The following is a 22,480-nucleotide window of genomic DNA, read 5'->3' on the forward strand; positions in this document are numbered from 1 at the left end:
TAACAGCCATTTGATTGATTGATTGTTTTCGGGGGTTGTTTGTTTTTTGGTTTTTTCCCGCCCACTTGTGAGCAGAAGAACTCCACAGCAGGCTGGCAGACACGCTGCCCTGACATATTATCACTTTGTGAAAGTTGTTAATGCTGACGTGTTTGCAAACAGTTGTCCACATTCACATCCAGCAACGTCGGAGCAAGTTTAAAGGGTAGCTCCACCAATTAACACATTCATTTTCTGTTTACAAGTCTTAGAAAGTATTACTGCATTTGTAAAAGAGTAGTATAAAGCTATGTTTGTAGCTCAAGAGGGAGCTGCATGTAATCTGATAAACTGCCTCCAGTGATGTCATCCAGTGGCTAAGTTGTATCGTGGGTAATGTAGGCACCAGGTTTCTGCAAAGGAAGGAGAATGCGCTGAATAAAAATTGTGATATTTCTGGTTCTGCTGTCAATTTGAAGCAATTGTTTTTAAATTTTCCACAATGATTCCAACAGTGTTACAGGAGTGCTTTTCAAAACCTGGTGCCTACATTACCCACAATGCAATTTAGCCACTGAATGACGTCACTGGAGGCAATTTATCAGATAACAACTTCATCCGGAGCCACAAAAGGCTTTATACTACTTATAGTAATATCCAAGACCTAAAGTTAGTGGATGTGCCCTTTAAGCATTCATTTAGAGTCATGTTAGTGACCAGCTGATGGAAACTTCTTTCAGCTCTAGTTCAGTTTTAACCAAACAAACAAACAGTACATTATCTGGATGCAAAACCAAAACAATTTGCTAAAAGAGTTCATGTGATAACATTAACTATGGTCATTTGGTTAATTTGTAGATGATTAGTGGAGTTTTAACTTTGTAATAAAGGCAAGGATGAGATGAGTTTTATTTTCCAAAGTATAACGCACAGAGTGACAGAGTGCATTAGTACATCTGTGCAGTAGTTAACAGTGCACGAGTAGCATGCTCAGCCACAGTATACAGTGAGTGCGTTTGCTGCATGTATGCGTGTGCCTTTATTTCCAGGATCAGTCTCTGTCAGAGTCACCGATTGCTATCAGGTTATGTGAGCTTCACTTAATTTGACTTCATTTAATCGGTGAAAGGGAATTTTTTTTGCATCACTTGGCATTTAGGACATAGACAGCGGGGTGGAAAGGCCACAACTATTTTAAATGCGGCGACATAAAACTGTATTGACAGCTGCGGTTATTGACAGCACAGGGACAGTTAGATATAGGCACAATCAAACCATTAAAGAGATCAGAGCGAGCCCATCGACACTGGACCGAAGCATCTTAGATAAGTCGTATTCAGACGAATAAGGAATTGCACCGAAAGCAAATGAACAAAAGGAAAGCATGATACGTTGTATGGTGAAATCCACACAGTGACCTCAGGTGCACAGCATGTTCTGATCTCCTTTTCCGTTTTCCAAGGCCCTCCCAAAATCTAATGAGAAGAACTGCCTTAAAATAAACTTTATCTAAAAAGAAACCTGCCGCAAATTTTAGTTTGACTTGACTTCACATGCTCAGTGCGGCTGGTTTACTTGTGTTTTTTTAAATTGAAACAGCAATTTTTTTTTTTTTTTCCCAGTGTAGGTTTTAGACATATCTCATATGACCTGCCTGCTCTGCTGCCTTTCACCAGGATAGATATGACATCTCGGTGACGTTCCCAGATAAATCACTTTTTGTAAGAGCAGAAATGTTTTCTGTTGTGGCTTTTCATTTCACAGAAAGACGGATGCCCTTCAGTGGTGCACTCCACAACAGGGGTGAACAATGTGTCTTGTAGTTGTCAAGAGAAATGACAGCGAGATAATTGGGAGGGCACTCCCGTTTCATTTAAACTGAAACAAATAGGCTTCCAAAGAGACTGTGCTTTTAAAAAGTAAAGCTTTGTTTTGCGCAGGTTATCATGCAGGGTTCGCAGTGGAGTAATGAAGAGGAGTATTAACGGATTGAGCATTAAAAACAAATGCTCATTCATTGCCGTTCATGAATATTCATGGCGCTAATTCAAATAACCTTAGGCGACTGTTACGACTAATGAATATTTAAAACAGCTTGGTCACAGAGATTTGAACACTGCATTACAGCTGACTTTCTGGGATCATCGTGTACAAGGGTAAACAATTAGGAACGGCGAAAACAGATTTTAGCGGTGATCAAAATACATCTGGAAAACAATATCTCATGTTGTCACATTAGCTACGGGCCATTGGCGCTGCGAGAGGGAACGTGATGACACGCGAGAGGACGGCGGGGTGAAGAGTTGGCAATAATCACAACAATTAGTTTATTAATCAATTAGTCAACGTACAGAAAAATATTCTCGGGGACCAGAAAGATCTCGCTGCTTTTTGCTGCTCTGCTGCTTTTGTAATTTTTACAATATTTAGGGGATAATATCAATCAAACTCAGAAATGCGTTCATTTGCAAATATGCAGTATTTCCTTAAAAAGCCATCGTCAGTCACCAGACATCTGTTTGAAAATAGAAAGAGGCCACTAAGAAGGGTCCTGCAAATATAAGAAAAGCAGATGAAATTGTGAAGACAGTTTATCAAGTCGTGAAAATCAATCAGTAAAAGTTTCTTTCTCAGTTACACAAAAACACAGCTTAAGCAGTAAATAAAACCATATTAATTGGCTGTATCTAATCAAATTATTTGCTTATAAAAAACAGCCCCCCCCCCTTTCTTGTCTGACCTCAGATCTCTGTCAGTTTGTCATTTCTACACATCTACAGATACAAAATCTGGTTTCTCAACAACCCACGGTACTACCACAAAAATACAGCGTGTTTGCAAACATCATTCACTGTTAACAGGGAGCAGTGGAACAGGTATTGTGATTAGACGACAATATGTATGTAAGTATAAGCAATGTTGTAACACTTGAATATGAATAACATTAATAGTACTAAGTGGTAACTAAACATGCTATCAATAGGAGGCACAGTGGTGCTGATGGTCCCGTATAAAGTGTGGATGCATGGTAGTCATGAGCTTCCTCATCCAAGAAGGAAGAGCAGCCTCAGCACAGCGGCCGACAGAGCGGCACACTCACCCTCAGAGGGACCCGCTGGGTGACTAGACATGTTTACATTTACCACGCTGCGTTTGAAAAAAGCCCGGCACCCTTTACACGCTGCGAGCAGGAGAATCCCGTACTGCCCACTTAAAAGGGGGCCTCGGCTGCTTCCTTTGAGGGATCAGCCTAGTGACTCGTCCTCCTCGCCACCACCGCAACGCTAATTAGGCCCACCACAAAGCCAGCCTGTGGGGATAATGTCCCATTATTAGAGTCATTTGTTTCAATTAACCGCTCTGTGATTCTACAATAGCACAGCGCAGCCCAGTGCAAAGGAGCCATTACTCTCGCCCAAGGAACCGCTGAGGTTTTGGGGGACGAGAGTGTTTGTAAGAGGTTTATATGGATACCTGCTCGTGCCAGCGGTGATGCTGCCAGGCTCCATGTATTGCCCAGTCACTGAGGGAGGGTGAATAAATCCTTATTTACATCATCTCTTTAACTTTCAAAGACTGTTACTGGCTTTGTTGTGGCAGATTTTCTTTTTGTGCACTTCACTGAGAACTGATTCGGGTTTAGCACACTGGATTGCTGACTTGAGTGCGGACCCCTGGAAACTATATGTTCTTTCCTCTTGATATGCTGAGAGCATTCTGGTTGACTAAATTACCATTCTACCACTGTGTACCTACACCGCTACCTATACAGCTTTGTGCCGGAGGCGCTCGTCTCTCTTTTGCTGATGCATTACTCTTGTACTCTTATGTATTTTCATCACATTAAGAGACAACAGATTGCTTTCACATCATATCCCCCCCCCCCTTATCTGAGACTTGTAAAATGACAATTAGTCTAGTGCCTTCATGGCCACTGACGAGCGACCCCTGATAATAGCAGTTTTTATTGTTTGTGTACACTTGCGTACAGCCTTCTGTTGGTCACAGCTGGAGGCTGAGTGAGCCTACTGGTTGCAGGTTGCATAAGGCACAAGAGTGAAAGAGATTAGGACTCTGATGTGTCGATGTAAGAGGAAACTGTTTGTGCAAATGGCTTTGATGACTTTATCCTGATCATTCGCACGTTGTTTTGAGCAGCTGTAAACCACCTCAACGTTTTTTTGGACACAGAGCAGCAATGGCACAAAGACGCTTATCAACTTCAAATGCTCCCGAATACAATATTTCAGAGCACTTTTAGGTCCTTTCAGCACCAGATAATGGAAACTTCGATTGTTACCAAGAGGTTGCTGCCCTGTGATGCCTCTGTTGCCAGGCTCTCTCATTGGCTTTCTCCCCCCCCCCCCCCTGCTGCGCAGATGTTTACAAAGAGACATCACCAGCTCACATTAAAGGGTTCAAGTTGTCCCCTCGGGCTGTTGCTATGGAAATAACCCTGCTATGGTCGCTCATTCATGTTTGATTAATTGTTTTTTCCCTCTGTGCTGTTGCCTCTACAAAGACCTCATCATGGGAACATTTCATCTTGAAAACAAACAATAGGAAAAGATTAATATGTCCAAAGCTGTTTTATTCTCTCTTCCTGCTTTGTGGACATTTTGTGGATGTTCTGTGGTGATAAAAGTCTTAGAAATTGTATTAGTGAAGTATTAATGTTGATAAAGCCTCGCCTGTGAAGCTTTACAATCATCAAGACTGTTTTTATTTCCTTTCCCAGACTTACCTGGACTGGAGATAAGCATTTTGCCGTTTTTTTTTTTCTCCCCCCTCCTAAATTGCACTGTGCAGCGCTGAGCTACAGCAACCCACTGGGGCCAATTAGGATGCCAGCAGAGCCAGGAAGTGCATAGCAGATGCTTTTGCCACTATTTATTAAAATCCAATCTGCGGGGGCCCCTCCAACAGCTCGTTAAACTACCGTTAATCTAATTAGCTCTCACTTGCCACTGTTTTCACCACATTACCAAATACAAGGGCCTCGACTTCGCAATTTAGGCTGATTAAGTGGGTCCAGCGCTGTTAGGCAGGGCTCGCAGGGAGGAGCTCCTCAGAGCTGTCAGTCATTTTCCCAGAGTCAGATAAATCATGCAGCTTAGCTCAGCAACGGCTTTGGGCTCGAGTTTGAATTAGAATATATGCAATGGGAACGTTGGTTGAAATCAAATCCACATTGCAAGCTCTGCAGCACAAGTCTGCATGTCTGAGGACATTAATGAAATCCTCCACATCACAGAGGCCGTGTGTATTTGTAATGGCATGTTATCAGAACTGGTTACAAATTCCATAATGGGCGCTTTTATGGATCAGGTTCTTGCGATTCCCACTGATGTCCTTTCATGTCTCTCTCAGATCACCGCCGTGATTCTGCACTTCCGGTTCATTACTGTTTGGGCCGGGCTGTATTTTTTATTTGATGAGTGCTGCTCTCTGGACAAGTGCCTGGTTCTACTCAGAGATCTATGCGGCGGCTTTGACATGCAGTCCCGTTCATTGCTTACAGATGGGCTGTCTGACATGGCGCTGTAATGGCTTCCAGATGAGGAGGGCACAGTATATATTTTAAGGTATATTCTAATCCATCGAGGCTGAGCTAGATGATGGGAACGCACAGAGACGAGGGCCAGCGCAGGAGTTTTAAAACAACTGACAGCAAACGATTTAAAGAATTTATAGAAACTTGTAGTTGACTAACAGGATGTAAGAAACTATTTTAACAAGCGTCTTGTATTTTGGATTCCGTCTGCAGGCAGTCTTGGTTTAGACGAGGTTGAATCATTCAGATTTCAAACAGCTTTGTTTACATTCTCATCTTGCCTTGCCAACATTTCTTAAGGCCACAATCTTGACAGCATTATACACAGGGGCACTTTGAAAATGTCGGGTGAAACCGATATCTAAATAACAACCAAACGCATGTAATAAAACCCAACTCTAAGCCCGCATGATCCCCCCCCCCTACCCTAATTATGGAAACTTAACAAAGGCTTGCTTACTCTCTCTCAAAAACCCCACTCCAGCATTAATTTCCCTCCGTGCAAAGATCATTTGATCATGCCAGTCAGGTAGAGCAGACTGGCATCATAACAGTTATTGATTTAAAAAAACATAATGTTGTCTGGCAAAAAAAACTTTGGATGGTATTCATCATTGATCATGCGCCTCTTCTCCGCCTGAGTCCTTGCAGGCTGCGGCGTATATATAAATGGATGGATGATTCAGTTGACAAACATGCTTTTACATTTTCAAACCAGCTGACTTTGGAGCCACTCACGAAAAAAAGGCACAATAACTTTTTGGTTCTGGCACTTTCGTTGCACTGCGCAGCCATCAGGAAACCCACTTTTTTTTTTTCCGCTTTAAGACTGCGAGTTAAAGCTGGTGGTGAAAATTGCAGAAAAATTATATATGGCATCTTGGAATTACATTATTCTCACTGCTGCTTCTCTAACCATGGCCATTTATCTATTTATAAACCCACAAAGGCTTAGAGTCTGTAACAGCTGCACTAAGCTGCGCTTCTCTTCAGTATGCTGGTGCAGAGCGGTCCGTGCCTGTACTGCTGAAGAGATCTGTTCCACTGTACCACCACATAACATATATTTTTAAACATATTGTTACACATTACTTTGGTCACATTATTCAAAATATATGAAAAATTAAAAATAAATATTGGCATATATACAGTAAGTATGATATGTATTTGAGCCACTTATAAATAATGTGTCATGGTTAGTTTGAGCTATCGATCCCTTTCACCAGCCTCTTCTTTTAAAGTTGTTGTATCAGATCCATTTACGTTGAGACTAATGTTAATGCAGTGTTGAAGCTTTAAGCAACTGTAATCAATACTCTCATGTTTACAGTAGATCACATCTATTTAAAAGTGGTCCCTGGCAGTGACAAACCCAACGAGTGCCATCACCAGACTCCAGTTCCTGTTAACTTTTAAGGAGCTTGACGGCATCTCTCAGTCATTCCTCTGGTTTTTTTCTGTCTTCACTGCTCTCATCGACATCATTTTGAGCCGTGGAAAGCAGCTCCGACTAAAGAGCTCTTCAAATCAGCACTGAACGGCAACAGAGGCGTAGTGAGCGACTGGCTGCTGAACGTGGTGGAGCATTCAGCAGCTAAAGAGTAGTTGGTAGAGACCAAGACAGAGCTGAAAAATAAAGTGATTGTTCCACTTTCATTTATCAGGTTGACATAAGTAACGGTCGTAAAATATCTTAATGGATGTTTGTTCAATTTAAGGGTCTGGCGCTACAGCGCTACTTATTCTGGTTCAAGGAGCTAATGTGAGCTAACTGTTCTCATTGGTAGGCTTTTGTTGTTTGATGGATCAGTCCAGAGCTAACACGTGGTGGGCCAATCCATGAATATTTTCAAACAATTGATATTATTATTATTATTGGAGTTATGATATACTATGCTAGTTACAACTACATTAGTTTATGTGCTGGGTAAGTATCAATACTCCTCCTATTACGAGACAACCACTGCTAGTTTTGTTCTAGCCTGATAAGTGATAGCACATTTTACAAGTGATGTTCTTCTAGGCCTCCTCAAGCCAAAATTTAATTTCTGTAGATATTAAGTATTATTTTCTAATCCCCGTCTGTTCCTGGTCTCTTTGAAACCTACGGTTAAGTTATTGGTCAATCCATGTACGTATGAATATACATTTACAAGTGTTAAGACAAGAATTTACATCCATTCATTTCTTATTGTTAAGCTTGGCTGCTCCCTTACCCTGTGTCACTTCCTGTTTGTCATTTGTAGAACCAGTTTCTAAATCATTTTTCTAAAGATTAATTACTGAGATCGCCAACCTATAAGACCTGGTTCTTGATCAGAGACTTCTCACTAGTAGTATCTGGGTGAAATGTGGTATTTAAGAGCCTCTTCTGTATCACCGTCGCCTTCTGAGTGTGTGCTTTGTCTCTTTCTTCAGGCAGGTGATCATTCAGACAATATTTTCCTGCAAAAAGAAAAAAAATAGCATTTAAAATGTTTTTTTATTGTGTATTCTCTGTTGGTGCTTGCACACTAACGGTCCCACAAACCTTACAACACACTGAACAATCCACTGCTGTGTGTATTTTACTCATTTTACTGTTGTTTGGCTTGAAATCCACAGAAGTGTTCTACACTTTGGGAAGCGGATGGCATCCAGATTTGATTTAGTGCCGCGCTCAGTATCTGCATCACGCTTTGGTGTAATGACCAAAGAGAGAAAAGGTATCTGTGCATCACCTCTGAGTAGTTCCTGTTTGTTTTTATGGCCTTCTCGAAATCGATACAGCGTGCAGCACTCTGCACTTTGCTGCTCAGTGTGTATGATGATGATGCATATATTCAGGAGGCTGTGATTGGACACTTTAATACTCTCCCATACTATCACCTGGTTTTATTGTCTAATTTTCATGTCTCTTAAGCCCTGTCGGTCTCTGCGTCGGCACCCGTCACTCTTTCTGTTATCAACCCTCTTCTACATCACTCCTCCTCCTCCTCCTTTTATCCGCTCCCTCTACATCAACTCTCTCTTTCTCTCTTTTCCTTTGCATCTCACACTCTTCTCTCACTCTCTCTCACTTCCTCCTTCATTTCTCTCTCTCTCTCTCTCTTTCTCTCTCTCTCTCTGCTGTTTTGATAGTGACGCAGTTATCAGGCTGTCAATTCTAATCTTGTCTTGCCAGTGCAGTGCTGTCCATTCAGAATTACAGCGACCCCCTCCTCCCTATCCCCCTCCCCACATCCACCACCCCTTCCATCTCTCTCTCTCTCTCTCTCAGACAACAGAAAACGCTGATGGGATGAGCAAGCGAAGGCTGACACTATGGTTCAGTCTTTTGCTTGTAAACTATAAAGCTGTGTACAAAATGTATTTGGACCCTGGCGATCCGTACAGGACATGGTGGTCTCACCTAGCAAAAGCCACGTGTTGTGTTTTGTGCTGCCATCTTTACCCCCTTGTCTTTAAAATATAAGTAAAGTGAAGAAAGTGCTTCTTTTTTTCAAACATCAGTGTTTGTCTGCCCTGTGAAGGATAAAAGCAGACTCCAATCACACATTTTCTCATGGTAAAGCAGAGTATTGAACCACAGTACTTTCTCTGTACAGACCAAAATGTGTACAAATGAGTGAAAGGGCATCAGTGCTGGCAAGCAGTATTTGCTCAGATCACAATCTCCTTTACATGACCTGTGATCAATAAGATGGCAGTTTAAATTCAAAATTGACAAGGGCTGCAAGTAACGATTCATATATTGCTCTGTTTATTGTTTTCTCTAAAATGTCGATCAGTGTTTCACCCAAGCTCAAGATGACGTCTTCAAATGTCTTTTTTTGTTCACAACCCAAAGACATTCAGTTTACTTTCATAAAGGAGTAAATAAACAAGGAAATATTTACACGAAAGAAGCTGAAATTTGCGAATTTTCACTTTATTTCCTTTTAAAAAAAACAACCTTTAAACCAATTAATCAGCTATCAAAATTGTGGCGATGCATTTAATAGTTTGCAACTGATTGACTATTGTTGCATCTCTAGTATTGACACTGGTAAAGCTACAGGACTTGTGTCTGTAAAAGTCCATGGTCTATAAATGATCTTCTGACTGAAGCATTCACATCGTGTCATCTCTTGCACATAAACATGGATTCTACTTGCCAGTCTGCGGGCCATTTTTCTATGAGATGGAAATATTAGGATAAGCATGTTTATGCACCTTCGTTGCCACTTTTTCACCAAAATATGCCGATGGTTTGGCCTGTCAAAGCTAAAGCTATAGTCAGAGAAGACGGTGACGGACAGCAGCACATGTTCACTGCAGTTTATGTTACCGAACAGCATCCCCCTCACCCTGCTGACTCATCTGGCACTCAGTATTATAGTTGAAATAGTGAATATTTATCAGGAAATTGAGTCCTCTGTGACTTGGAAGCTAGAGGGAATTTCAGATTATAATTTCTGAGAACATTTTGGCTGAATGAATAAATCGTTTTACTGGTTATAGGTTTGGGAAAAATGTATTATTCCTATTGCTACGGTTATCTGTCCAAACTTAGATTTTTAAATTACATCATGTCACTTCACAATATGTCCAGCACAGCTACAGTGTTGTAGGACAGAAGATAAATGTCCGGCGGTCTGAGAAAAAAAAAAGAAAAACGAATGGCAAACGCTAGGATCCAGTGTCAGCACATCAGAATCAGAGAGCTACTTTACAGACTCACCATTTTGCATCAACAGTCACACAGGGAGAAATCCATCGGAGAAGAGGACCAGATACCAATCTCTCCACTGACAGTATCAGAAAATAGACCAGAATGCATTGCAGCCACAAGATGTTGTGTTATGAATAAGGGATGTGACTCTCGCTTTTTTCTCAACTGGCAACAACAGCTGTCATAATCATTACTGTTCTCCGCGCCTGGATGAGAATAACCGAGGAAAATCAGTGCGATAATGTACAGTGGATACGTGGTGGATATCTGCTCATCACTGTCAATGATTTGTAAAGGCAGAGAGTAAAGCCACTTGGGTGAATGTGTTTGAGGGAAAATGAGGAGACAAAGGTAACGTGTCATTTCAACCAAATCCAAACAAAATATTAAAGTAGAACTAAAATAATAAAAGGATTATGAAGAAATATCAGAGTATGATAGTGACTAACACCAACACTAGCTGGTGAAGCTACAATTAGCAGATGTTAACGGTTGCTCTGGTGATATGCTGCCCCCCATTTGGAGTGTAAATATGCATGTCGCAAATTATTACATATGGCACCTTTTAATCATGAGAGCAAATACGGTGAACAGAAAAGACTCAGTGACAGTTATTTAAACTAGCTGAAGAAATTGGCTGAAAGCTAGTAAAAAAAATATATAATATTCTTTATGTGATAATAATTCCGTAACGTATGTATTCAAGGTTTTGAAACAAGATTGTGATGAATGTTATAATTATTACACTTTCTTAATGTACATATATACATTTACAGTATTTACAGTGGAGGCTACACCCGCCTGCTTCTTCCCACATTTGCATTTCTCTCCGTACATGTTTCTGAAATGAGTGTTTTCGCCAGGCGATTTACTTCTCACGCTTGTTTTTTCTGTTTTCTGGTCAGATATAATCATCCTAAAACACACTATTATGACTATATTTTTTATAATTGACCTTTTAGTAGTACAATTCTCACCCACTCTTCTGGGTTTTTGTTTTTTTCTGCGGGTATTCTGGGAAATGTAGGAAGATGTTGATTAGACAGGTTGAGGGGAAATGAAAGCAAGTGAAAACTCCCAGATTGCTTCTGTGAGGGTGGTTTTGTCCTCTTGTGCTGTTACTGTAGAAGCATTATTAACACTGTTACACTGTTGTGATGTGGAGACTGGGCTTGTTGTAGTCTTTTCTGTGCCGCACTCATTCATCTTTCATCTCTCTTCTTTTCAGTATTACCTTGATATTTCATGTTGGCCTTCTTTAAGTTCACAAGCATGCGCCTCGTACAATAAGAGAAGAAAAGAAAGAAAAGAAATGAAAGAATATGCCCCTCGTTCTCCGGGTTGATTGTTTGTAGCTGCAAGCTGTTGAGTGTCATCACTCTCTCCACTGTGTGAATACATGTGAATTTTCCTGGAGATTATTTAGCCTCCTTTTTTTCCCCTATTTTGTCATTCCATTAGCTCTACCTTCAGTTTATTCTATTTTCACTTCAAAGGCTCGGCTGGAACAGATGTCGTTTCAAATGCCTGTCTTCTGCCTCATTGCCTAAAAGTGAGGGATGATTATTTTTTAATGAAACCGGGCTTGCTCTCACACACACAAAAAAAATTACCTGTAAGCTGTGAAATAGACAAGCAATACTTTCACATCGCCCAGAATGAGAACATCAATTCATTTCCGCTCACCAGTAAAGCCATTTTGAAGTTTTTTCCGTAGCTGCCAAATGTGCTCCTGGACCTTGAATTTTGATTAGTTAATTTCATGCTGGGTGGAATACAACGTGTTGTTTGGCTGCAAAATGCTTTGCTGAAACAATGCGATTTTCAAAGGCAGTCATTTCCTGTTTTCCAATTGACAGTTAAAGGGGGGAAACGTGGCTGTTGCTTAATCCAGTGATAAGTATGCATTAGATGGATGTGAACGCATTTAAATGTCCTCAAGTTGCTGTTTGATACCCGCGCGGGGACAAATCTTTTTCATGGTTTGTTCTCCCCCCCCTGCCGAGTTTTAACACTGAAGCCCAGGATCAGTGGATCATGAAAGGGAACATTCAAAGCTGTTGAAAATTTCTAAAATGCAACCTGATGAAATAGGAACTTGGCATTGAAGATGGGCTCTTTTTTTTATTTTTTTGGCAAAAATCTCTCGTTTCACTCGCTCAGAGCCCCTAACAGCATTTGACAACTCCCCATAACCCCTCATCCATAAACGCTGCACATAAACAACCTTCATTTGACGTAATATCAATGTATATTATTACATATTCAGTATGTCATTATATCTTCTATTATATGGATGGAAATTGGATTGTTTTTCCCTACCAAGAAATCAGGTTAACTGATGTTCCACCGATACTAATGGCAACATCAAGCTGTCACTTCTTCCTCGCAATCTCTCTCTCTCCATCGCTTTCTCTCTCTCTCTCTCTCTCTCTCTCTCTCTCCATCTCTCTCTCTCTCTCTCTCATTCTCTCACTCCCTCTCCCCCTCCCTCTCCCTCCCGTGCCTGATGCGTTCTCTCCTCAGCAAAGAAGGCAATTTCCATATAGAATCACAACCAGGATCAGGTGACCTGGATTTGACTCCCCCGTCAAAGCCCCTGCACGGAAAATGAAAATGTATTCATGTGTGTTGGATCGAGTGCATCACACAGACGTGAGCCGTTTTTCGCCTTCCTGAAAATGTGGCGAGATTGCAGTGTGTTATTGTTGACAAACCGACTGGGTGCATGCTATGAAAAAAAATATAGATTCAATCCTTTTTTTTTTTTTTTTTCCCCACGTTTTTCCTCGGGCAAGTGGAATTCTTTGTGATCTACATGAAAGAAACCCAGATTGAAATCCAGTGATTTAACAACTGATAACGTTGCACCGAAGTGGAAACTGCTGCCAATGGGATTTTAATTAGCCCGGACTTTCTCCATCCTATCCCGTGTTTGGCCAGTTTCTTCCTGAACCACACCTCCTACACCCCAGAGGCTAACCTGTCTCTCTGACGTCCTGTTACTCTTCATTCAGCCATGTCCATAAATTGATCTGTTTTCTCTTCTCAGAACAAGCCGCTGCTGCTCTTCACAGAACTCCACTGCTTTCGCCCTCCGTTCGCCGTTTATTCGATGTTCTGTTTTATTTATGCTGAGTGCCATGTGCACAATGGTTAATGTTGATTACTTATGCTTTATCCAGTGGATGCATCACACCTATAAATACATACTGAAAGTCTTCTCAGGCCTCTTTTCTATAGTAGCTGCAGCAAAAGAGCTATTTTCATCCACTGATTTATGACCAGAGACGTCTCTCTTTTTCTCTCGTCCCTCCATCCCTCTTTCCGCCTTCCAGATAAACAGCGAGAAGCGGGCCTCAGCAGAAATGATGAAGCCCAAACCCAAACCTCAAAAGAAGAAGAAGAAGAAGGACCCAAATGAGCCGCAGAAACCCGTGTCAGCCTACGCGCTGTTTTTCAGAGACACCCAGGCAGCCATCAAGGGTCAGAACCCCAATGCCACCTTCGGGGACGTCTCCAAGATTGTGGCCTCCATGTGGGACAGCCTAGGAGAGGAACAGAAGCAGGTACAGAACGTGGTTGTCTGGGAATATCTGGAACAATAGAGTGTGTGGGTTACCACACAGGAATGTAGAAGAAGAAGAAGCTGAGACTAAGTTGAGATTGTTCTGTAGACTGACCATGTAGAGTCAACATAGGGGAATTTAAATTTTAAAAGCTAATTTCCTGCCAATCTATAATACTGCATGTAAAAATTCACACTCAAACAGGATGAACTTGTCATTTATTTGCTAGCTATGTTCTGACAGGAATCTAGCAAAATAAAGTGAGATCATACCTATTCATAAAACACTGAGGACACAAACACAGCACTGTATCTAAACTTTAATATATAAAAGAACAAGTTCACCTGTACATGCACATTCAACCACACATACACACACACCCTGGTCCAGCCAGTAGATGGCATGTGTGCTGCAGCAGGCGAGCAGCCTCTCCCTGGCGTTATGTGCTATGTAATTACCAGAACATTGCTGTGAGATACAGCTCACCTTAATGAGCTTCTTCTTCTCTTTCTAAAGATAATCCATCCGTTTATCCCCACTCCCCTGACTCTCATAAAAATGATTTTCTTTCTAAATTTAATTTGAGCGAAGGGAAAGAGGAGAGGAGGAGTGTTCTGTGCAACGACAGCCCGTAAAACAGTCTGAAACTAACAAAGTTGGACATTTTACGGGCACGAAATGGTCAAGGTGGGAAAAATATAAATGCACCTGGGGAGATTTCAGGAGTCTAGGACTGATATATGTTATGCAGTGTGTAAATACTCCTGCACTCGTGCAACCCTGCAAAAGCAAACAGTCAGATATGAATGCACACATGCAGACACACAAACACAGAATGTAACAAATACAAAAGCGTCTTTTTCTTAGCAGCACGGTGTCCATCAAACCTAAGAAATAATTCCCCTAAAAAATATGGTTAAAAAAGTTAAACTCATCTTATTTGCCAAATAGAGCTCCCACAAAGCTGTGCAGGCTGTGGTACAGTCGACACTTCCTGTTTCCCTCCAGCCTCCATAGCTGATGCCTCCACACCATGCATCTTCATTGGCCCTCTGACAAGAAGGGATATGTGAAGTTCTCATTTCCACTCTCTTTATTTATATCTCTCGCCTGCTATTTTGATCCTGCATAGAATACAGAATTAGTGAACCCCCCTCCTCACGATCGTCTCGTCCTTGGTTTTAGCTGAAGGGCATCTCGGCTATCCAGGAAGTCCATTGTTTTTGTTGCTCTATAACGTCATCTCCAGCTCAGCAGTAATAGTTGGGAAATGCTAATGATGACGGAGTTACATGAGGTCATGATGTTTTGGGTATTGGACTCCAAGAGAAACAGCAGTTAGTTTCTTTTGCTTGTAGTGATCCTCCTGGGATGAGGAGGGTTCGCTTCAAAGGAGAGATTCTGTTGAGACAGCATTTTAATATATAATGTGCATTTAAAAGTGCTACATTTTCCAATCTGTTTCTTCTTGGTGTGGAGCATCAACGCTGTGATACATAAAAATATGACTTACCAAATGTATCAGTAGCATAGAGAATTGAAAACTGTCAAGTAACCAACGCTTGTATCATCACATTAAGCAATATTCCACTTGAGGGTGAGCTTTAGTGTCATTATTGACACAATAGTGATCCATAAGCCTCCCTTAAGTGCCAATAATGATGGTAAAGCTCACCATTGAGTGTAATATTAGAATTATACAACAGTTACCAAACAAAATAAAAAGAGATATGATCAAAAAGTATTCATATTGTTGAATTATTGTGTAAGCTTGACTCCCGTGGAAATACATTGTGTCTCCCGTAGGGCTGCACCGTTTTTGAAAGATTATCGAAACCCAAATATTGCTAAGTGAGAGCTGCAATTTTTGGTTACAAGTAAACAGCATTGTAATATTTTGAATTATACTGCAACCACTGTACCTTTCAAAGTAATCACAGTAGTCATGTCAGTAGACTTCCCTGAAACTTGAGCTGATGGTAACGCTTTCTGGAGATTGTAGGATATCCCAAACTAAATAAATACCACACAATCAAACACAACACATCCTTGCTAGCTGAGTGTTGTTTGAACTAAGACATCTGCTGAAAAAAGATATTTTTCCATGAACAGATTAAACTACTGTGTCTAGGAAGTTCACAATTATTTTTAAGCTAGAAGCACCGTATCATGGAAATGTCTGAGTAGCCAAGTACTTTTAAGCGATGAGCTCGGTGGGCTGTCCTGCTGATTTGTTCACATTCTAAATGCCTAGTTGACCAATCAGATTGCTTGATTGCAAATACTTGATTACTTTTATTATAAGTAATAACTTATTATTTGACAATTGCAGATTTGAATACAAAACACTCTTTTTTCATTCATTCTTTATTTTTGAAAAGGGACAGTGTATATTAATCAACATTCAAACAAATGGAAATGCACTCGAGTAAGCTGAAAGTCTAGTTTTCATCGGCAGTCCCTTCACCTGATGGGCATCCTAGAATTGTATATGTAGTATTATAATAAAACAAGTACAACTTGTAGCCTCTCTCGAGAGATGAGAACATCAGGTTCAATATTTATGCTGTGGCTTTCGGAGAACAACAAACAATCTATTTTTGACACACTGAACCACAAACAGCATTGGTGACTCTCAACATAGCATCTGTTTGGTTGATTGCAACGTCTTCTGCAGTTTTACCATGAGCAAAAATAGCTGTATCAGCAGCATACATTATGATGTCACATTTTCCACACACAGAAGGTCTACCATTAATGTACATGCTGAACAGGAGTGGGTCCAGTATAGAGCCCTGTGCGACACCAGTTGACAAACATAATGGATCAGATTTATAAATTTGGAGAACTTCCTGTATGGCAGCTTTACTCATATGTTTAACATTCTTTGCTAAATGAAAAGTTTATATTTCTCAGAGTTAGTTATTGATAAAAAACTAAAAATACTTTTTAGTATCAGTTGTTACTTATATAAAACACGATTTGATACCCAGCCCTACAGAAAAAAGCACAATGCAAATATACTTTGTTTTCTTGTGGCAACATGCAACATGCTACTCTTTCCCTCTGTTTTGCATAATAGACATGGTTTTGCCTGTACCTCCTATAGCTAATAGCCCTATTTTCCGACACTCTAAATCCTGCACAGACAATACCTGCCAGCAGAAACACACATTGATATGCACTCATAAAGCCACATTCTTTATGCTTTACTCAAACACGGCAGCAGCAGCAGTTAGCGCTATGACAACAGAAGTTCGTACATCACAGCAACAATATGGAAGGCAGTTTGAAACAAAACTCATACTCAGGCAGGGATCGTATCCTAATGTGCCAAATGACAACAACCATTCTGGTGTATCACTAATGTCAGTATGCTGATAGGAGTGTTATTGTGGAGCTATAAGGAGAGAGAGAGAGAGAGAGAGAGAGAAGTTCCAGTTCATTTCTCTAGGTGGATTGGAATGGAAATGATGTGTTGCTACAATAGAGGGAGACACATTGAGATGAGGGAGTTTTAGTGCTGTGATGAGGAAATAGAGGTGTTCTGTACCATTGGCTCTGATGGAAAAGGGAACATTAAGGACATGTGTATGTGTCTGTGTGCGCGTGGTGTGTTTAAGAAAGTGTTAGATAAAAAAGGTGTGTGTGTGTTGAGAGACAAACGTGTGTGTGTGTGTGTGTGTGTGTGTGTGTGTGTGTGTGTCTGTTTATGAGCATGTCAACCTCTCTTCTCACCCGAAGCCTCTTGTTTTGACTATTTTTTTTTTTCTTCACAGGCGTACAAGAGGAAAACCGAGGCGGCTAAGAAGGAGTACCTGAAAGCTTTGGCCGCATACCGAGCCAGTCTGGTTTCCAAGGTAACGCATATGACACACAGGCCCTGGCTAAGACTGATGATGGATTGGATGGAAAATCCCTGCTAATGGGCTGGGCGGGGCTTCCTTGGGATGAGGTGCTGGTGGTGGGGGCATTTGATGCAAAAAAGAGCAGGCTGTATTTGGAACAATACCTGATTTCCATAGGGTGCAGATGTTGGGGGGTTGGGGATCGTAGTTGGTGTGGTGATATAGCTGGGGGAGGGGTCAGCCAATCGGAGCGCACGAGCATATGGACACATCTATTAGAGATGGAGGATGGAAAATGATTGCTCTCTCATGTGTGCTGCACATGATCTCAGGTTTGAGTCTGTTTTATATGCATCTGTTGGAAACCTCACATTTATCCTGCACAAGCAGACACCTGTGTCATGTATTAGATCATCGATTTCCTCCATCTTATCATCTACAACAGGAAGTACATCCAAATCAGCTATAGCAATCGTAGGCTTTCTTGCTGTTTGCGCCTCTGACACCTTCCTGCTAATTCAGATCTATGACATCCCATTTGCCCAGTGAATGATGGCGTCTTGTATACACCTGCATAGCACGAGGAATAAAGAAAGGCAAGGAGGAGGGCTGTGGATTGCATTGTTTAGTGCCGTCTTGTATTAACAACACACAATGTAGTGTGGGGAAGATTCCTTTTGTCATTCCATTTGTTCTCCAGGCAAACAGCCTCATTTCTCTGCATGGGCTCCTGCATATATGTGTGTGCGTCTGTGTGTGTGTGTGCGTGCGTGCGTGTTTGCGTGTGTGCGTGCGTGCGTGCATGTGTGTGTGTGTGTGTGTGTCCCTCTCCTTTTCCCATCTATCTGTCAAGGTGTCTATTGATCATTACCTCGGCCCCAGCTCTATTCATACAAATGGGCTCCATTACCTTCTAATCAACACTGATGGCTGGAGATGAGCAATCTGACAGGTCATCATAGGGGCCTGGGGAGGGTGGGGCGGGAGAGGAGGTGGAGGTGGTATATTTTGTGGGGTGCAGCACCTGCTCGGAGTGATACTGTCCAAAATGAGAAAAGGTGAAGTGAAGTTTTGGTGATCTTGACAGAGTTTGGTGGTTGTACTTGAAAGCAGTGCATCCATGTTTAACCTCGACCCTGTTTACTCTCATCTGAGCCGTGTGTGTGTGTGTGTGTGTGTGTGTGTGTGTGTGTGTGTGTGTGTGTGTGTGTGTGTGTGTACATGTGTGTGTGAAGTAAAAAATATACAGTCTCATTACACAGTGAGCATCAATATGCTGAAAAGGATTTGCTGTTAGGAGCTTTAAGTGTCAACTGTATCGGACTGCTGCACCGGGCAGACGAGAAATGAGCAGCTCTGCAGTGAAGCAGCTGACGAGGATCTGAACATAATTAACCAGTTCTGAGGAGGCAGTGCGGAAATGTTTAAAGGGAAAGTCCAGAATTTGTCTGCCTGGGCGTTATTATCAAATATTTATCGATTGTGTCATGTCATGTCAAGATTTTACTCATTACTTCTGGGGTACGGGGGCAAATTTAACATAAATGTAAATGTAACATTTAACCCCCTCGGAAAGACACTAATGTCTGCCAACAGTGAAACACTGTGAATTTTTCTTATGGCCACATGTGTCGGTCTGTAGGTTTATTTGCACATGTACTGTTCACACTCACCACTCCGTTAGCTCGGGGTGGGGACATTTCCTTCAGAAAGGCAATGCAGTCAAATGTAAATTGTGCGATGCTACTCTACAGTTTAGTAGTAGTAGTAGCGCTATGCTGCACCGACTGCCATGTTCAAAGAAAGGCTGATAGCTAAAGATCCCATCAGTGTTTGCCAGGGGAAGAAAATGTGATGCGCGCTAATCATTGTGGTAGAGGGCGGAGCGGACTCTAAAGAGCTATGTCGGTATCTCGAGCTTGAGTGTGTTGTGCCATTGACAGCTACTGTAACTAAACTAAACAGGAATCTATTAATGTGGCTTTCAAAATTTACCAAAAAGACCTCCTAGCCTGTCCAATAAAAGTTGGCTTAAAAAAACTGTAACTTGCAGCTAGCTCTTTAATCTTCTCATCTATCTCTTTTGTAAAAAGGGGAACAAACATATTTTCCGAAATTGTTCCTTTAAAACCTTGTCTGTGAAAAAAAAAAGAAAAGTAAAGACAGGAAGTCCTCTGGAAATCCCCACAGCTGCTGAAGTAAACAGGATAGCATAGCAATCCAACTGCTTTTCAACTGGGCCAGGTTAACTACTGACAGAATTTCCCTTCAAGATACAGGTCAGGGCTGGAATTTGAAGTGTGATGGATGGTGCTGTCTACAAAAAACAAGAGGGGGGCTGTGTTGATGAGTGATGATCGATGTGTTATTGTGATGTGTTCAGGTTCAAGGTAACTTGTCATTTGTTGAAGTGTTCTTATTAAAAATGTTTTTATTCCTCCACAGACTTACAACGACCCTGAACCAAAAAGTGCCCAGCAGACCAGCCAGCCCTCCCACATGCTGCCCCCGAAGCAGCCCCTGTACAGTGTGCCCCCCCAGCCCTCCTCACCCTACCTGGGCCCGCCAGGTTCCTTCCCCCTGTCGGACCTCCAGAGCTATGCCGGGCCGCCCCGCCACACCCTGGCCCAGACCCTCAGCCAATCCCAGATGCTGCCGCCCAGCATGAGTGCCTCTCCCCCAGCTCCCTTCCAGATCAGCCCACCTCTGCACCCCCACGCCCAGCTCTCCCTGCATCAGAGCTCCCTGCTCAACCAGCCAATCCGCATGCAGCAGTCGCAGCCAATCATCTCGCACCAAATGGGGCTCCAGGCGCCGCTGCATTCCCCTCCTCTCAGCCAACAGGTTGGTGTGGCTGTTATTAAAAATCTGTGAAACATGAATATGATGACACATATAATCACTGTTATCACACTGAATATTAGAATTAATCACTGATCATTGCTAATGTATATTTATTAAAACTAAATGCATTGTTGTAATGCTTTTTCTGACTATGAATTTAAAACCTTCAGATTTTTTCATAAGTTGCTCTGTTATATTAGAATTATAGTCACTTGTTTTGCATATAGATGAAGAAAAAACGAAGCAGATTTTAAAAAAAATAATGTGTTCACCCATTCACTGAAAAACTAAGCGTTTTCTCCTCTCCCACTGATTCTTTATTGTAAGTGCTTTATTCTAGGCAACTGGACTTCTTTCAGTTTCTTGAAGACATTTCACCTCTCACCCAAGAGGCTTCTTCAGTTCTAACTAACTAGAGGGGAGTTGCAGGCTTTTTAAACTCTGTGTGGGAGTGTCCTTACAGAGTCGTTAGGGCCACTTGTGGGTTGTTGGTTCGTTCGCCCTGGTGTGAATGGTTGAGGGAACTCAGTACTGCATCGTAGGTGGGTGATAAGTGATGTCGTAGGCCACCTCCTTTGTTCAAAGGTGGCCGTTCCAGTTTGACATAGATGTCAAAGTCTGTAATTCAGTTTAATTCAATTCAATTCAAAAAACTTTATTTGTCCCTGGGGGTGCAATTGAAGACACATGCAGTAGTTGTACACAGACACAAACAAGACAGCATGTTAGTAACAAGGACACAAAACACGTCAGATATAATAAAAATAGACTAAATGAACTAAATGCAAAATTTACAGTATTTACATGAGTGCAAAGTAGCATTGAGGTAGGTTGGGTTGTGCATTTAGAGGCAGCAGCAAGTTAGTGCAAATGTGTGATGTGAAAAATGCAACAGAGAGGAAGGAGATAATGTCTCCTGTCCAGCAGGGCATCATGTCTGTATTGGAACTTGTATTTTGAAATTGATGTTCACGTTTCCCATGCGCTAAGCTCTGGAGCAACTGATAAACAAAGCACTGACAATAATCGGCCTCATGGCTCTATAAACTCCCATCTCAATGCTTCTCCTCTTCTTTGATCTACAGGGATTCTCCCATATCCAGGCTGATTACCAGAACAGTGTCGGGGGCTCGCAGTCTCCAGGGGCCCCGAACCCAGTGCACGGGCAGAACCCTGACTGGGACAGCGAGTACTGCAACAGGGACTGTGGACCCAACCACTGCGGGTGAGCTCATCACATCAGACCCTGATATTTGGTTATGGTAGCAGTGAATGTTGCGTCAAGGATGCGACAAACAAGAAGAAATCACGCTGAGTTGACTGCAAGAAGACCAAAATAAAAATGTCTCTGCCTCTGTAAACCCATTCTGGGACATTCAGTTGTTGAGAATAGCAAGTAGATGTCTGACAGTTACTCATTTTTCCAAATGAGCTGCACTAAACCACTTCACTTTCACACTCAGAGACTCAGACAGTATTAATCATAAACTGCGATTTCCCTGCTAAAGCAAAGCATCTCCTTGAAATTGAAATGAGCAATGCAGCAGTAGAACAATGCTATTACCCAGCTCGCAAAAAGTGTGACATCCAATTAAGTTTCCCTGTGTTTCGCTCAGCACACATTGCCTTATTGAATCAAGCCATTCGAGCAGGTACAAGAGGAACGTTGTTTTGTCTCACACCTGAAACTTGGTGTTGCTATTCCGAGAGGCGGCAGAGCTGGAAGTCAGTATCTCCTGTATTTAGAGCTGATTCATCTGTATGTCAAATGGGATCACGCCTGGGTCAAATCATGTTTGATGTTCTTTGATGTCGATCGAGTGTGTGCTTAAAACCTTCTCACTCAGTGTCAGATCATTGTAGTTCTGGAGGGTACTGAATTCTTCTCAGTGTGTCAGGAAAGATAACTGCAGAACTGGCTTTGTATTTGACATTTCAAGCACCAAGTGATCTGCAAATTCTGACTTTTGTTTTTTTTCTCTTTATACTGACT

General features: G+C 41.8%; 1 protein-coding gene across 2 annotated transcripts in view; it reads left to right on the plus strand.

Annotated features, from left to right (window-relative positions):
• Window positions 1–22,480, plus strand: part of LOC115585414 (thymocyte selection-associated high mobility group box protein TOX-like) — an 89,335-nt gene that overhangs the window by 63,748 nt on the left and 3,107 nt on the right. For both annotated transcript variants that reach the window (XM_030423760.1, XM_030423761.1), the window contains 4 exons: window positions 13,565–13,795; window positions 17,575–17,655; window positions 20,089–20,487; window positions 21,573–21,712. In XM_030423760.1, the coding sequence (XP_030279620.1) occupies window positions 13,565–13,795; window positions 17,575–17,655; window positions 20,089–20,487; window positions 21,573–21,712 (851 nt within the window). The remainder of the gene's footprint in view (window positions 1–13,564; window positions 13,796–17,574; window positions 17,656–20,088; window positions 20,488–21,572; window positions 21,713–22,480) is intronic.

Source organism: Sparus aurata, chromosome 7 (genome assembly GCF_900880675.1).
Source record: "Sparus aurata chromosome 7, fSpaAur1.1, whole genome shotgun sequence".
Classification (NCBI taxonomy): Eukaryota; Metazoa; Chordata; class Actinopteri; order Spariformes; family Sparidae; genus Sparus; species Sparus aurata.